Source organism: Nesoenas mayeri (genome assembly GCF_963082525.1).
Source record: "Nesoenas mayeri genome assembly, chromosome: 4".
Lineage (NCBI taxonomy): Eukaryota > Metazoa > Chordata > Aves > Columbiformes > Columbidae > Nesoenas > Nesoenas mayeri.
The window spans coordinates 9702222-9720763 of NC_137540.1; the positions used below are offsets into that span (position 1 = coordinate 9702222).

Below are 18542 nucleotides of genomic sequence, written 5' to 3' on the forward strand. Positions count from 1 at the left end.
TATGTTCTCGAGTGGAATCAAGCCAGATCACCAAGTAAGGCTGACAAGTTTGAAATCAACAATTTCAGAAGTTCCTGTAGGTTACTTTGTCATAAAGCTATTTTAGGTAAAATTGAGAACAAGTCTCTGTAAGAAACAGAGGTGATGGTTCAGGTCATAGATGTATGGTTATAAAGTATCACCATACCTTTCCAAAGGGTGAGAAAATTCTACCCAGAACACCAGAACAACATGGAATTACTGCTCTTGTTCAGACTACTCTCAATTAGACACTTGGGAAAAAAAAATAAAAATCACCCTTCTTTTTACTGATAAATCCGAGCAGGATGATGTAATGGTTGAAAAGTATGAATAATTCTTTCAGTGCTTCCAGTGACTGTTCAGGAAGAAACTTCTGATAACAGCGAGCCCTCCTGACTGGCACCACAACCAAAGGCAGATCCAGGGACAGCAGATGAGTCTAGGCTTCTGCTGCTTGTGACAGATGAGGCTGGATGAGTTTCTACACCCTGTGTTATTTAGGATGTCACACCAAATTATCCCAACAGTCCCTTCTGGCCTTCCTAGCTTGATTTTATGTAGGTACTCATGGCAAGCCAGGTTGTCTCAAGGCTGCTGAGTGGGGAAGAGGACTTGGCTGGCTCGCTGGGCTTTGGAGGAGACCCTGAGCAAGGACAGTGGCTGCTCCCTCACCCTGTCAGTGGGAAGTCTGGCAAGGAATTCCAGCCACCAGTGAGAAAGAGAGTATTTGGGAGAATTTCCTACTGTCTGGTGAAGCTCATCCCTTTCTAGATACTGCTAAATCATTCTTGACAGGGATGACTTATCCCCAGGGCTCCTAAAAATGCTTCTGACAAGTAACCTTTTTTGGTATTGGAATGCATTGAATTTCCCCAAGCATCGTGTATCTTTGAAGTATTTCCTGTTAGGAAAGTATGCTTATGCTCTTTTCAAGATCCTCATCCCTGCTTTTCTAAATTGCACAGGATGAATGCTGTGCTATGCCATAAGTACACAAAGTGGATTATTTGGAAGGAAGAGTAAACATTTCCAGCAAGCATTTTTTTTTAATCAGTGTTGACTTGTGTCTTTTACTACACTACACTTTTACTGCACTTCCTTTCTCCCTATGGCTTAGTCAACTATAATATCAACTCTCAACATGTGAGGGAAGAGAAAGGACATCCTCTTATCCTTCACAAAATCTTGGAAGCAGAGAAAAAGGTTAACTTGTCCACAGACAATTTTACATCCATGTTTCATCCAATATCTTCGTATTTGGAAATTTCTAAACCTCCCTCCAACATCTTCCTATACACGTGAAAGCAAAATTTATATTGTCAACTCAAAATGTTTCCTTATATTAAGTAAACAAATGAAAAGGTGTCACTAGTCCCAGACTTTGCCTCTTATAGCTGAGCGTTGAAATGTACCTGCTGCCTCAAGGCTGAGAGCAAACCCCTTCCAGTCTAACAGAGAACTGCTCTGTAACACCCACCTTGCAATATGTACATCAGCGATGGGTACCTTTTATTTCCTGATAATGTACCAGAAACATGTTCCCAGTTACAAGAGAAATAATAGCGAGAGGATACGGGAAGCCTTATTCCCTTTCCTAATAACAAATACAGTGGAAATACACTTTATAATACCACAGACATATTTGTTTATGATGCACATAAATCTTGGGATATGTTATTGGGAAGACACATGCAGAGCTTTTATATTAAAGAATTCACAGTCTGCAGCTGAACCTTTTTTTTTAGAGAAATGCATTATTATTATTACTATTATTATTAACCATGCGGAGCATAGCCTCACCAGTTCACACTATGCCTGCAGCTCCATTAAAGATTTCCTAATTTAATAAGATTATAGAGTATTAATTATAGAGACATGTAAAGTTTATTTTTCCATGTATGTTCAATTAATTTCCAACTATTTGTGCTAATTTGGTGACACACCTATAGTAAACATTATTATGAAGGAGATTTTCAGTCTTTACAGCCTTTAGGGATTAAATATTACTGGAAAATAGAGAGACTGTAGTCCTGATACAGGGTCTGCTTTGATACTCCCTGTGTAGCACGCCTACAACCTCCCTGTGGTACAACCCCTTCCTCATCTATGATCCTTGTGTTTCTTTTCTCCTCATACATCACAGCAATAAAACAGGCAGAAGCAGCATCTCTGTCTTCTCTTCTTTGCTGGTAACTATTTTATCTGTGCTTATCACTACAGGAGAGAAGACGAGGGGAGCAACCAGGCACCCCAGGGGTGACCAGCTGGGGCCTCCTCCCTCTCCAATGCCCCAACATCTCAGCTGCAGCTGCTCTCGCAGAGAATATTTCTGAGGTCAAATCCTCTCAGTATTGAAATCAATATCAAAACTTCTCTTAACTAAAACGATCCTGATCTTGGCTTTGTGTTGACACTTTTAATGAGCAGGCTAATGTACAGACCTACAGGCTTCTGAGGAGTTTAAAACTCCAGGGAATGGAAAATTATACTGAAATTTACCCTGTTAAAACAATTGGACCCCAACCAAAAAAGCACTTGTGCTTTCAAGAATCGCTGACACTTTTAAGAGCCAATATTTCATGGGTTTCAGGGAAGGCAAGCAAATATGGTATGCTGTCAAAAATGTGAATTCATACATTCTTTATACAGCCTTTACTTGAAAGTCTGAGTTTTGGGGGTGAAAAAAACCTATAGGTCCTTGAAGCCTATGACTTTGATTCAATCTGATTCAATCCATGCTGTTCAAGTACATTATTGAGACAACTTTTCTAAGTTGCTTAAGTGTTGATATTTTGGGTTTAGTGTGTAATGTAAAAGTTGCATTAACAATTCTGGCTTTTGCTTAAAATGAAGAGGCAGTAAAGAACTCAGTTATAAATTTCCTGGGATATTTTCATATTTAAAAAGTCTCTCAGCAGAGAGAATTATTTGATTTTTTTAATTTTCTGGAAGATCAGCAATACCAAATCTACATTTAATTAGGCACTTTTGGATTTAAAAATTATTCTTCAAACTGCCCACTTTCCCTTCAGCCTGCCAGAGCAGGTGAGCTGGCAGAATGTAATTTTGTTTAAATCACCTGCTGGTGGAACATTTTTCACTTAATAAATCAATATTTTGCCATGGGAAACTGTTTCACTGCACCAGTCCTGTTGATTGAGTAACAGGAATATGAACTTCATTTTCCCCTGTCTTGCCACACTGCTGCTTTGGAAGGATTTTTCACCCATTTAGTCCAAAGATAAATGGCTAACAAGTTGGAAGGAAAGGAAACTAAAATTCTAACCTCTAAATCTTTGAATTTCATCATACTTTGATCAGAAAACATTGCAAAGATGGCACTACTTTAAATACATTTCATTTGTGATTTTTAAAAGTAAATGCAAAAATGCTAATTAAATGTCTATATAAATCAAAAAACGAAACTTTTTTGGATAACTATTTCAGCCTTCTCCAATCAGAAATGTTAAAAACAGCATCGATGTCATATGCTAGAGAAGATGAGTGTTTATTGCACCATAGATCCCACTTCTGTTTGAGTGTTGTCTGGGTGGAAAAATGAACAGTAGAATAAAAGAGCGCTGGTAACATGAAGAAAGAACAAAAATGTGGAAAAGTGAGTAAGGCTTACAGATACTTACAGAAACTGTCAGGCCTTGGTAAATGGTATTTATAATTTGTGCTTATGAAGGGACTGACCAAAAAAAGGAAAGGGAACTAACCTCTGTGGCTTTATTTCCTCAGTAAAAGATCTTATCAGAGATTATCAGTACAGTGATGTTTTGTTAATACAGTGTATTTGGAGACAAGGAGGCATTAGTTTCATTCAAGTGAAAGTTAAAGCAGCCAGTCACTGTTCGTGTTTTTCTAAAATGAGCCAGAGGTGGGATAATGCCTTTACCATTCAAATTCAGTGGCCACAGAAAGGCACAGAGTATTGTAAGCTTTGCTAGTTGTGCTAGATCTAATTGCTCTGGACAAAAAAAGGAGAAATTTTTTTTAAAGGAATCCAGGATTTAGGATGAAAAAAAACAAATTAGGAAAATCATAGAGCTTCTCTCAACTTTATTTAATTTAAATTTGTTTAAATTGAATTTAAAACTTAAAATGGAATTTAAACTTGTTGAAACTACTTTATTCCCAAACTGTATCCATATGTAGTTTAAGGTATCCACGGAAAAATGCTTGTGAGCTCTGTGGACTGGATGACAGACCTGGGTATGAAAAGTCTGGCCTTTAAACAGGCAAAGTCACTCTTAAAGAAACTCTCAGATTTGAGGGACACCACATTGCCTTAGCAGTCTTTCTGTGCCAACCATAACTTGAAATGGAGGAGCTTTTTATCACATGCTATACTAATGCTGGAGTTTTAAATTGGGAAACTTTAAAACGTGCAGCATGTTGGAATAAATCAAATACCAGTGTGCAAAAATACTGTTCAGGACCAGAGTGTTTTTACTAATATGCTGGTTTGGAGAAAGTTGTGAATAACTTATTTTATTTATTTATTTATTGTTAATTTTGAAAATTAAGTCTGATTAAGGACAAAAAAGTTGTTTGTGGGTGGGTTTTTTGCATATGTTTTTGTGTGTGGTGGTGGTGATGTTTGTTTGTTTGTTTTTCCATTCTGGCATTTATTGAGAAAAAATCTTAACCTTTATAAAATATTTTGTATAAAATATTGTAGCTGTTGAAATGATAATTTATTGTACTTAATTTCTCTATTATAATTTTAGAATTTTTGCCCACATTAAATGACATGTTTAAATCAGTAAATAGCCTTACATGACACCAAAGAATTCTTGTGTTGTTCATTTGGAGAAATATATTCCAGCAATAAAAAAACACGAAGATTTTTATATGTTGTGGAACCAGTTTTTTTTTTTTTAATGTCATATTCAATAGGAAAAAAAGAATGGGAAAGAAATATGATTTTAGTAAACAAAAAGACATTTATACTGGAAGGTCTTATGCAGATTAATCGCACAGGCGGTTAGAAACCTTTGATTTTAGGACCACTGTCTGTTCTGGCACTGATTGATAGAAGTTTAATTGTAAGAAGAAGTATTACTTCATTAGGAAAATATTTCCAAAATAAGAAGTTGCCACCACAATAATAATGTAATGCGTGGAGGCTTCTCTGTGGGTAATGATGGTCTGTGGGCAATAACCTTCAAATTACTTCTTATCTCTAAGAAAATCTCTGGAGAAACATTGCCTTGTGCATTTGAACCATAAGGAGTGGAGTTTTATTCCTCTTGCCACCTGTATTTATGTAGTAATTGTGTTTTCTGCCTGCAGAAAATGAATATAGTTGAATATAAAGTGATGCCACATCCATGTACAATCCCTGGGAAAGGGTACCACTGTGCATTCACAACAGGCACCATGAAAGGGACGTGTAGATAGTAGTGCTAATAAATGTAGGGCTTAAAGACACTTAAAGCCACGAAATGAAAGTAAAGGGTAAGCTAAAACTGGTGTTGGCATCCCACTGCTGAACTGGGAATAATGGCAATGATGAAGTAGTGGGATTTACTGGAGAACCTTGTTGCTGCCGGAGTGTGTGTGGCAGTAAACCAACGGGAGCTCTCCAGGCCTGGCAAGTGAGTGATCTGTAATGGCAGCAAAAAGGCTTGAAAGCAGTGAGTTTACCTCTCGGTGGTCAGCTTCCAAGTAGCAGTGTAGCAAACAACTATCTCTGCAAATGGAATCAGGGGTGCCCCATATAAAGAAGTGGGGGTTCCCATCAGAGACACTTTAACATCTAACAGCCACCAGGTGTTTGCAGGCATGCATGCATCACACAGCAAAAAACAATAAAACAATCTCATAAAATTCCTAAACAAGGGTAGTCTGGGGGGCGTCTGTGAAAGGGGAAGATTTTTCAGGAAGGTCCCAGTAGCATAATGTCCGTATTTTCACTGTTTTATAACTTCTGCAAGCATGGAAATTTTCATGGGTGCTGCAAACTGCTAACCCTAAATAATGTCAGTACTGTACTGTGTCTTTAATGTCAGTACTGTACTGTGTCTTGGTACAAATCTTTCCAATCAACCCTAGTATGGAAACAACAGAGGAAATTGAAAAAAAGCTTTATCCTTATCGCTGTGAGCACTGCTCTGCTCTCTAAGCATGGAGAATGGTCTGCCTCTCCTGAGACAATGGCAGTGACATGTTCCTGTGGCATTTGGTGGTAGAGAACAAAGCGATCTCCCACATATTTCTGGTTCAGACTCCTATATAACTTGACAATTACAAAAAAACCACTAGAACCAGCTGAAGCCATAGCGCATTGGAACTTAACAATACAGATGAATGGATCAGCATTCAGTGCTGCTGGTGCAGCGCTAAGCTGGTGTGTACAGATGTCAGCTTTATCCAGGAGACAGGCATCTGGAGTGCCAACCACTTGCAGTTTCTTACCATCATCCTTTGAAAAGCAGATCCATACTGCATTGCTACAGGGTCTGGTATAAAGCAGGAGACTAATAGACACAATTTGATGCCTGAAATTGCCAAATGTGCACACATTTGCAGGAGATGGCATTAGGGCTATGAAAAGCAGGTATCAGACCTTCACCAAAGATCCATTAAACACTAGCAAATAATGCCTTTGGTACTCTTGGTTTCAAGGTGGAGAACTCTGATTTGTGTCCCCACAAAGGGCTGGAGAGTTGCCATGCCAATGGTCATAGGTTAAAAACTGACAGTCCGTGAGGTCTAACTGGTCAGGATCTGATGGAAAACCACAATGCATCATTATAGCATTTTATTGCAGCCAGCACTTTCACGGCAAACCCTGAATGTTTTGCACATTTTGTCTTCTTTTGCTTGTCCAGTCCACATGGACACAGAATATTACCTGGTGACATAAACATAAAGGGCAAGATATTTTTCTCATCAAATTTGATTCTTTGTTCTTATGATCATTGCAAAAAAAACCCAATAAACTCTCTGATGCACAGAAAACTCCTTCAGTGGTGAAATAACTGTATCAAACTGTCACAATTCTGAATGTTCAATGAAATAATTCATTTTTGTTTATTTATTAAAGTAGATGCACACAGGCCATGTGAAATTTCCTAAATAAAACGGTTTCCTGCAAAGTGAATCTCTGTAGACAAATCAATGTGTTTGTATGCAAAGCACCATTCCCCAGCAAACTCTGCTGAAAGCAATATTTGACTCATTCTAACTATTCCGAGCAATACATGACTCATGTTGAATAATGGAGTGAGAAAGATATTTGTTCTTATGTCTCTGTAAATATATTTGGGCTCTGTATATGTCCAAAGGAAAAGGAAACCCTTATGGAAAGTGCCCGGCCCTATGGGGAAAGCCTACATCTTCCTGTAGATGAATATGCAGCCCACTAGAAGCCATAGTCACATCCTCCATTTTGACCAATGGCATTTTTTTTTTTCTGAAATGAAGCAGGAGAATTCGCTTGAAGATTATTCTATTATCTCATATCACAATCTGCTTGTGATTTATGAGTTTTAAAGTTTCACATGCTGGCACATGATGTTTACATTTGGGAATGGCAATTAATGGACACTGTCCATCTACTAGAAGGCAAGTTTGCACTTGAAAGGGACACTGAGCCCAGTGTTTGAGGTGCAGCTCTTGCTAGACTCTTATTCTGCTCTCTGCATAAGCTGGAGTTTCATAACTTTCACTTAATTGCCCTTGCACTGTTCTACCTTTATGGAAAGAAGACAAGTGGAGATGTTATAATGAACAGTGTTAACTGAAGGGGTTTATGGCCATATTAATAGAAGAGACAAAGAAGATCACCAACTTCAGTTTGTGTGGGTGTATATGTATGTATCTGTATGTACATATAGATGTCTAAGAACTTGAAACCAGGAATAAATGAGTTGTTGTTTTCATAATAAATTGTGATACAGAGGTGCCCAGTTAATTGTTACAAAATATTTTCAGTTTCAAAATTCTCCTTTTCTCTTTGAGATCTTCTCTGTTCTCTCATCTGCTTGCCCATCCTTCTACCCTTTTTCTGAGCATTTTAAAATTATTTGAATAATGCTAATGATATTAAATTGAGCTTTTGCTCAGTTGTTTCTTCTGCTCAAATTTGGATGACAAAGGCATATTTAAAGTTACACTTCTACCAAAGTAGCTGCATTATACATGACATTTATTGTAATGTGTTCGCTGCTGCATCAAGTGCTTTCAAGGCAATAATTATGACTGCTCTTTAAGTCTGTGTTGGCTACCCATTCTAGAAGGTATTTGATAATTTCATAGAGTGTTGTTTTTCTATACAAGAAGCAATTGTTATCGTTCCTTTTAAACTAATCTGCATTGTTTTAAAACTCAGATTAATGTAGCCCTCTTGAGAGGCTGATATAAAGCAGTCAATTTTTTGGCTCCTATGGGTTCCCTAAATGTTATGAAAATGTTTTGAATTAAATTAAATTAAGCTGAGTTAAGTGGTATACCACATATACCCTGGAAATATCCTCCAGTATGACACAACCTATGACTTCAGAATTATTTTGGAGAAGGTATTTGAGAAATCAATAAAAATCCAGGAAATCAGTAGAAGTGAAAACAAAAGAATGTGTCACAAGACAATGATACTGAGCATAGGCTACAAGCACTAGATAATGCATATTTTCTGAATTAGACCAAGAACTAAAAACCTTTATTTATTTTTTTTTCTTCCTTTGTGAAAGGTCAAACTGTTATTTTCTTGTAAAAAAAAAATCCCATTTGTAATAAATCTGTGGTGCTTCTATAAACACGAACAAATTGCACTGCTTGGAGTCTTGTAATAGCGCAGACAAAAAAAACCCAATATGTCCTCTGCAACAGGAGAACACTGAGAGAGTGTTCAAACATTGAAGAAAATCTTGCTTAGACCATGTGATAGAGGTAGCTTTGTAATGTGCAGAACATTATTGTCTAAACTGATGTCATGACAGAGCTAGAAAATTAGAGTCACCAGAATTTGCTTTCTGATGGGACTGTATAAAACACTCCCCAGACCTACTGTATTTTTATTGGGAAACCTGGAAAATAAGAGAACCCCAAATCTATTACAATTTAGGCAGGGTACTCAGACAAACGGTCAATTCTCAAGGCTGCCAAGGAGAAAAATAAATGTTTTGCTGATGGCAAAGGATTTTTTTTTTAATTATATCAGTATTGAAATTCTGAATGAAAGAGCAGGGGTTTTTTTTGAAAAAAAAAAGACCCCAAAAACCCCAACAGTAGAAGTATGAAACATTTTGTGTGATGTGTCTTGACAAGACACTTGAGCAGTATTCAACACTCAAATTATTGCAGAAAGAACTGGGTGATTCAAGAGAACTGAACAAGGAAAATATTGAATGATTTGTCATCTCTGCTGAAGCAGAATGGAGTAGACACTCCCATTTTAAAAAGGTTGTCTGATTATTAATTTTTTCTTATAATGTATCTGAGCTGCTTTTACAATTCATTTTTAAAGTCTTTAAGACCATCCAAAAATGGGAAAACCAGAATTTCTGTTCATTGTGTCCTTCACTGCTGCTCTCAAGTGATTTAAAAGGTGACAAGAGTAAGACTTAGCCTATAATGGCCAGCACTTGGCTGCCTCCTCTAACTTGCTCTGCTCACACAGCTTCTGTTCTTAGCTTCTCCCTGTATTGTCTATTGATGTGGTTACTTTACTTGCAGGAGCTTATTATTATAAAAAGTCTATAGTCTGTTGTATCTCACATTACTAGCAAGGAAGCAATTGCTGTTCACAGCTCCTGCTGAAGGAAAAAGCCACAGATGATTTTTTTTTAAGTATATATATATATATATTTGTTTCTAGTTCCTATTTGTAGCACCAGGAGTTTCAAATTTTTTTGCAAGCACTGGGGATTTTGGAGGCTGATACTGAGTACATTTGGATCTAACTGGATTCAGATTTAGCTATTAGGTTGCTGTAACTTCCATCATAATCTTCCCTAAAGCTGCATGTGAGTACAGTAAGAGTACAGGAGAGCAGGATACCCAGAGAAACTCTTCAGAAACTTGAGTTATAATCCTCCCTGACTCTTAATTCTGGTCTTGACCGCTGCTGACAAATTTCTACAGAAAACTGGGTATCTTCTGTGACTCTACAAGTCAAATTCTGTGATGGGATGCAGAAATGTGTTATTGTCCTTTGTTAAATAAGTGGTACCTTAACCACATGCCCATCTTGAGTCTGCACCACCAACCCCAAAAAACAAGAGCCCAGCAGAACTGAAGTAGGAATGAGCATTGATCTACAACGGTTTATTGAATTCCTTCTTTCAAAGAGCATTTAGATTTTGCATGGTTAGGGAGGAGGGTTTGCAGACAGCATCACGGAGAGTTTTGCCCACGCGCAGCTTCATACTGACTATCATTCTGCCACGCCTGATGATGTGGCCCAGACATTTCTAATTATTCCACCTGAAAGCAATTGTACCTGCAGAAAGATCAGAAAAAGCATATGCTGGAGAGATTCAGTTATTGAGTTCAGCTTCCCACTGAGCCAGTACTCTTTAATTTGGAATTATCAGAAAAGATGCAGTCCAAAGTGAATTCTGGTTTTTAAAATACTAAAATGAGCAAGAAATCACACCTTTTAAGTGTTCAAGGCATGTTAATGATGGTGAAGGTCAAAGACAATGTGCAGACTTGTGGAACTGAGGAGGTGTCAGAGACTAATGTAATTCTTATTTCCACTGAAGTAAGTGGACTGAAGCTTAGGGTGGAAGAATGGTGGAGAATGCAGACAGGCTGTTCGGTGCTGCAAGGAAAAGGAGGGACTGCAGTCAGCAGTAACACAAAGGACACTCCCAAGCACTGCTCCATCATTCTACGGTATCTCAGAAAGCACAAGGATGCTCCTGCCCTTATGGCAACAATTGAGGGCACACAGAAAAGGGAAGCGTGGCTTTTAGAGGAAGGGGCTTTGTGATATGATGCTGCTGGGATGAGCAATTTCTCTTTGATTACCAGCTCCAGCTGGCAGAGTGGGGGAAGAGAGGGAAGCAGGTGGCTCCTGAGAGGGTCCACCTGGAAGAAGGCTATAGAAGGGAAGCTATGCTACAGTACAAGCCCTACATTTAAAAAAGGGTAGAAAGTGAAAGGCTAATTTTTTTTTGTTTATGTATTTGTTATTAAAAAGAACCTTAGCATATGCTATGGTCTTGCAGGGTTGGGATTTTTTTGTGTGTGTGTTTTGAGTTAACAATAACTCGCAGAAAAGAAAGTGTGTCTGTGGAAGGTGTTGAAAAAGCCCTGATTGCTGCATTGAGCTTTTTCTGGGTGAGTAAATATTGTACTAGCTCATACTATAGCAACAAAATAATAAAAAAGAGAAAGAGTTTAGGAAGTTCTTACTACCTGTTTGAGTAATGTAGTTCTGTTTGTGTTCAGTGAGAAGAAAGAATTAAAGTTTGTTTGTTTGTTTGTTTTTTTGTTTTCTGTATGTTAATCCCAGATACAGTTTAACCAGACATTTTCAGTTCTTCTTGCTGACAGCAGTGATCTTGGACTTGTTGTGTGGCCAGGAAACCATATAACGTACAAGTACATGAATTCAGTAATTCTGCCAAGTAACTGATAAGTGCTGGAGTCTTTTGCCTTCTAAAATCAAGCAATGAGATAATATATTGGCAGGAGGGAAAGGGAGAAATTCATTTGCAGAGGCTTGCAGGGCTCAAGATAGATCTCCACAAAGCTCAGGAAAATAGCTTTCTGTGGCTCTGCTGAGTTCCTGTTTAATTACTTAGGCAGATGTGACCTTGCACAACTTCTATAATACAAGGGACTAGGAGATCTTTTGTGGCAAACAGAGCCCATAATAACTCTGTTCTCTCATATCTATTTCTCTAGCTGATGCCACCCTTTATAAAACTATATCTATATATACTTATCCCTGAAGCACCTAATTAAGAAATGGCTTTGTGAGTGAAATAAAAACATTTGAGTTACAGGAAGTAATTACACAGAATTGTGTTACTTGTTTGATTACTCTTACGTACAAATACTGTTATCAGAAGACTCATGTCTAGTTGTGTGTCCTTTGGGTTGGCAGTTATTATACATTCAGTCACTGGAAGAGGTTGAACAGAGTAATGTTATTTAGTTGTTTGGAGTTTTTTGTGTTTGTTTGGCTGGTTTTTCTTTGTAATATGGTTTAGAAAGTGTGTAACTGTTCATTGTGATGTTCTTGTTTGCACCTGGTAGTCTAATGTGTATAGAAGCATTCCCAAGGGATGCAGGTGTGCATGGCACCTCAGAAGAGCCTAACTGGGAATCCTGTATAACTCTGTAAAGTGATCTATGCTGCTTGTATTAAAAAATGCAAAGAACTGAAGGAACTGGAGAAATAGTGAGGTGGCATAATGCAGTGCATTGTACTGTGTTGAGAAATTGTTTAGTTACAATCCCTGGTGATGTGGTGGGGGGTTTTGTGTTTGTGGTTTGGGTTTTTTTTTTTGATTGTGTTGTGATTTTTTTGTTTGTTTGTTTTGCTTTTAAAAACCTGTATAAATAACAACAACAAAAAAATATTAGTCATATTGCTCTTTTAAAGTTGCACTACACGGGACAGGATGAAATGTGTTTTGAGCTGCATGACATTATAAATGTGGCCTGTGGGGGGTTGGTTTGTTTGTTTTGTGCTAAATATACATGTAATATAAAATTCAGGAACAAAAGGAAATGGTCCAAATTCTGCCACATTCTTGTTGAACAGCTTACAGAGCCTGTGCTAATTTAGTTAGCTATCTGAGCCATTCCCACGTCTATCCTTATAATGCACCTACAGGACAAACACAACCTACCTCAAAATTTCATGGTGCCTCTGTGTGTCGGAAACACCATTGCACCTGCCATGAAAACACAACCCTCTCTGAGCAGCTGGTCACAGCAGCTGCTTCAAAATGCATGGCACCAATTTGACATCACTTAAATATTGGCCTTTTAAATATTGTTTCCCTTTGTTATTTTGCCTTTCAAACAAAGAAGCTGCTCAGCCTTACAGGATGAAGGCTGGCCCACTGGTTCCTAATTGCCTCTTTCCCCAAGTGACTTGGGAGATTGTTCTCTAACTTGCTGTAATTATCCTTTACTGTAAACGAACCAAAGTACACTCTGATTTTGGTGTTATGTTCATTAGCAAGCATCCTCTTTTTGAATGTTAATGTATTCTGGGAACATCCAGTATATAAGAATGGACTGATTTGTGTAGTGTTTGTGAAATACCCTGAGGATCAAATCCTTACTGGGTAACTGATTTGAAATGAAATGCACTGCTTTAAGTACAGAGTATCAATGGATGGTCAAATTGCAGAGTGGCTTTACATATGAACATAATCTAAAAGGGAGATAAACTTTTTATTGTCCTCAAAAGAGTGTTTGATGGAAAGGCTGGTTCTGAGCTTGTGCCTGCAAAGGATTTCTCCCACGGTCAGTGTTTGTGGCATGATTTCTTGTTTAAGGTGAAGAGGAAATTTATGCCATGAGTGGCACTGCTGGTGGTTTTGCGATGGAAATGGGCTGCTAATTTAGCACTGGAGAAATGCAGAAAGAATGAAAGCTTCCCTTCATATCTTAACTCAAACATAATATACAAAAAGACGACTCACCACACATACCTCTAACAAAACCATTAAAAAAAAAATTCTGGATCCTAGCTTTCATTTGTTATTTTCAAGGTATTCAGTGGTGTGGATTGCTTGGTTTTCAGATAGGTAAATGTGTGACAGCATATAAAAGTGATGCTGAATGCTTTTAACAGCTTTGGTTCTGCCATCCAGCTCCTACTCAAGCCCCTGGATCAGGAGTTTCCTTCTATGTCTCCTATAATGAGGAATGAAGCATGGCTGCTCTGCCAAGCACAGGTGGAAAGGTCTGCCTAGTAAGGTTGCTAATTTCTGGATAGTAAAGGAAGTGACTTGGCTTTTTTTCTGCCTAGTGAGATTATCGAGTCAAAAGTACAATTTGAATTTCCAAGTGACTCTGTGTGGGCACTCTTATTAGAGTAACAGGGGCTTTCAAACCAATGTAGAATAATAAACTTCCTTAGCAGAGCAAACCACATCAGAAAAAGACACTAAAAAATCTGTGAGTGGAAAGCTATTGTTGAAAAACTTGTTCCACAAATGGCTTTTCAGTTAATTTCCTCTTGTATACAAGCCTTTTCTTGGAGCATTTTACTATATATTTCCGGAGAGAGAGCAAGCACTTGATCATTGAGCTTGTGCACAGTGTTCAGATCTCAAGATGCCAGACACTTGGAGTGCTTGGTGCTAGAAAACAGTCCTGATGAGCATTTGTACACTTGGTTTGGCTAATATAATAGAATTACTTGAACATTTCTGATGTGCAAAATTGTTTTAATTGTATATGAAACTGCTGCTTTTGCTTGGTATTTCAATCTCTCTCTTATTCATCTGCTTTCTCATCCAGATCATTATAGAAGTTGTAGAAACGGAAATAAGCATTAAGGAACAAAATAGAAATCTGTGTTTAAAAACAAAAGGCTTGCTTATGAAAGCATTGGGGTATTCAAGGGGGAAAAAAAACCCCTCTAGAATAAAGGCTTGAGACTGTGATGTTGCATGCTTAAGAATTTCAATGTAACTCTGAATATGACAATTCCTATATGTGGAAAATTGCAAAGAAATAACTGTCTTGCTATTGAGTTCTGTCTATTTTTCCCAAGTTTCACACATCTTTGAAAATTACTCTGAACAATTCTAATGGCATGCCTGCATACTATAGACTATGAAAATAAGTTTAAAAGAGTCTCCAAAGAATAGTCTGGGAGCTTTTCACCATATCAGATAGTTATGTCTTTTGCTAAAGTGTAGGTTCTGCTTCCATCCTGTCACTAGTAACTTTAAATACTTATCTGCTAGTCTGCTAATCAAAGTTATCCTGTTAGTTCCTGTAAGTCAAACTATGACTGCAACATTTTCATGGCCTTTTTTTTTGTTTTCCTTCGCTCTTTTTTTTTTTCTTTTTAAATTTAGTGATAAATAGGAGAGATTTAAAAAGGCAAATACCTTCTATTGTTCTGTCTACTTCTCAGAAACAGTGGAAGAAAGAAAACAAAATGTCTATAAATGGTATTTATAGACATGCTGCTACATGTGTATGTCTAGCTGCATATAGGTAAAAACAAATTAATGCAGTATAGGACTTGTGTTGTTACCTAAAAGTTTGGATATCTCGGCAGCAAACTTGTTCCAAGAACCGAGATCCTTTTATTTTAAGAAAGATCTCCGTTGCATGAGGTATAATAAGTCTCCTCTGCTACCCGGGTACTCAGGATGAAGCCTTTGAGCAGGACCTATATAAGAAAGAGGCAGCCAGTACATTCACTACATACATTGTGTGAGGCCACCTTTATGTATCAAAGTATATACGCGTACATCAATTCATCTCTGTATGTATGTGGGTAAATAGACTTTTAAAGTAATCTCAGGTTATGGTTTCTGTATCTGCTAGCTACACTTGCACACTTCCAGCCTTTACCAGGAAATGCAACCTGCCACCTTTTTCACAATTTGTCTCTTTTAAAATACTCATTTGCGCATACATGTATCTGGGATGGTATTACCCAATGCTTGCCTTACCTTCACATCGTCAATGTTCATCCTCGTTCCCTCCTTCCCAACAAAGATGTCATCTATGTCAACCAGAATGTACCTATCCAAGGACAGTCTGAGCTTATTCCCTGACAGGAAAGAGATGGCATCTATGAAAATCAGTTTGTGCAACCAGAATGCCAGGTTGTTTCCAAAAAGAACTCTTTGTATGCCATCATGAAGCCCCAAGTCTTGGACAACGGTTGCATACAGAGCAGCCTTTGGCAATGCCGTAGGAGGTGGTCTGGAGGTCTGCAGTTCAGTTAAAAGCACAGGTTGATAGGTGGAATGATTAAACTGGAAAACTGTCCAGTCTTCACCGGGCAGTGGACCTTTCTCAACTCTTGGTGCTTTGGTGATGCGCAGCAGAGGAGACTGAGGGTTTACCACACAGTCTTTGAGGGCTACATTATTGTAAAGATGTAATGGCAATCCTTTCAGTTTTGTACTTGGGGAGCTGTTCTCATTGGCTTTATGAAAACCAATTATGCTAACACTGTATTCCACACAGTATTTTTCCAGAAGCTCTCTATTCCATGAGTCCATGGATACATACTTTAAAATATTCTCATATATAACAATTGTATATTTTCCTCTTCCATTGTCTGTGAGAGGGGGAATATCCCCCTTGGCTGGTGCGATGACCATGTGGTATTGAAATCTGCTGGACTCAAGGATGGCTATGATGTCTTGCCCGAGCTGGGAGTATTGGCTTTCCACGAACAGGAGGACAGTGGGATCAGTTTTAGATGGATCAATTGGCTTGGCAGTCTTCAGCTCCATGGACCTGTAAGGTAGAAACTTGAGATCTTCACACTCTGCCTCTCCGGTGGTTTCCACAAGTGCCATTTCCTGCTTGTAGCCAGTGTAGAGGTAATAGGCAGAAATGATGATACTTGCTAAGCAGAAGGTTGCCAGGAGAATGACCAGTGTTCTGAAACTTCTGTGGAGCTTCACGGTTAGATTCATCTTTTGCAGGACTTCCAGCTCCTGTTGTTCTTGCTGCTTTTTTGTTTCTCTCTTCCTAAAGTGCCATAGTAATGAGGAATTGCAGAGGTGCTGATTCCTCTTCTGAAATGTTCATGTGACCATTGCAGTGCATTTATGAAGCTGTTGGGGAGGTTATAAAGCTGTTGGAGTGGGAAGTCAAAGGATCTGGAAAGCTAAATTGAAAGAGGTTTTCTCAGAATGCAGCAGCTGCCAATAATCAGTGAAGAGGACTCTTAACATTATCTGCAACAAGAAGTAAAAGAAGAGTAAATAAAATCCATGAAGCAATTAAAACCAACCATTAATAAAGACAGTGATGGATAATGGTAATCTGAGTTACGAGGGAAGTTTATGAACAGTTCAAGGAGCACTCAGTATCACTTCCTTTCTTGATGTATTAAGATAAGTTGCATTAAACAGCTCTCCCATATTCTCAGGGTATAAAAATAAAGTATAAACATAACTTTTTAAGGACACGTATCTCTTCATTTATGTGAATTTCATATCTAAAAGGCTTCATTGATATTACAAATGGGAGTGACTGAAGGTTATAGGGCAAAATTAGGACAAAGTAAATATTTGTTAAATATTGGGCTCCATGTCAAGCTCATACTTTTGCAGATAAGTATTTTGAAGGGGATAACCAATTCTGTATTGGACTGTGAAACTAATGAAGGCAACTTGAAAGACATGAGAAGACTTTGAAGAAACATTTGCAGGACTTCTTTCTCTTCAGTTTCTATTTTGTACCTTGAATTTACAGTCTGTTTAAGGACTGTCTGGAATGAGAAAAATTATGCATATGGATTTTTCCAAGTGAGCAAGTAGGCCACTAAAATTATAGGATGCACCTGTGCATGCTCCTGCCTCTGTCCTCCCAGGGTGAACAGGGGATGGCATGGGGAAAAACAGCATTGGAGCTGCTGAACCACAGAGGAGCAGTCCAGTGAGTGCCGGGTGGCCATGCAGATGTGTGCCCTGGGCTGTGGCACCTCTGGCTAAAGGACTGGGGTCCATCCCTGCTGGGCTGTGTGGCTGAAGCACGAGGTGCTCAAACCAGACTGCTTGGCCAGCTCTGAAGCCCTTGTGCAGCTCATGGTAGTTCTACCTAAGCTAATGAAAATTTATTGTTGCTAACAATAAACCATGTGACTCACAAGCAATTAAAGCTACCTAAATAAATAGGCCATGCTGTTCTATGGATTTAAATAGGAATTAACATCTTTCTGAATTATTTATATTGTTTGCCTATCGGAACCACTTGAGACTGTAAACAATGGATGAGTTTTGAACTGCAAGGATGAAACACCCTTTCCAGGCAGATATTTGTCAGTTGACATGTCCTTCTCCGTTAACTCACATTATGATTTTCAGTTTTATTCTGAAAACTATTCATTCATTTTTAACCTCACTTCTAAAAGAAAAAGCTTGTAAGAAAGGTATTTTTGTTTATATTTTATATTTAATTACCCTGGTGTACAGTTCTAAGAAACCTATTGATTTTGCCAGTTCAGGATCTTAAAAATACTAGTGAAAAGGTTTAATTCTGTTTTAAATGCCTCATACACCACTCTCCCAGTATTAGAGTACCATACTGCTTTTGGGAGCTTATCAAGCAATGAACATAATGCTGAGGTAATTGTGAATTAATAGGTCTATTGCTCATGAGTGGCTTGTTCCTTCTCTGGCAGTTTAGAGAGAGGGAGCTGTTGCTGAGGCCATTTGTGAGCTTGCCAGATTCAGGTTTTCATCTGCTTTACCTTTCTCAGTTGGAAGCTTTCTTGGAAATTCATACTGCTATATGGTGGGCTGCTCCACCAGGGACCCTGATGAGTACATGGCGATTGACAAAAAGGTGAACAAGGAGGGTGGTTTGTCCATGGACAGATGTGGGAAGTG

General features: G+C 38.3%; 1 protein-coding gene across 1 annotated transcript in view; it reads right to left on the bottom strand.

Moving 5' to 3' along the window:
• The window catches only part of LOC308040251 (bifunctional heparan sulfate N-deacetylase/N-sulfotransferase 4), a gene marked incomplete at its 5' end in the record, with an annotated part of 86901 nt that extends 70279 nt beyond the window's left edge, over positions 1-16622 (bottom strand). Inside the window, one exon of the mRNA XM_080344156.1 lies at positions 15642-16622. Coding sequence (XP_080200282.1) covers positions 15642-16622 — 981 coding nt within the window. The remainder of the gene's footprint in view (positions 1-15641) is intronic.
• Positions 16623-18542: the final 1920 nt, after the last annotated feature.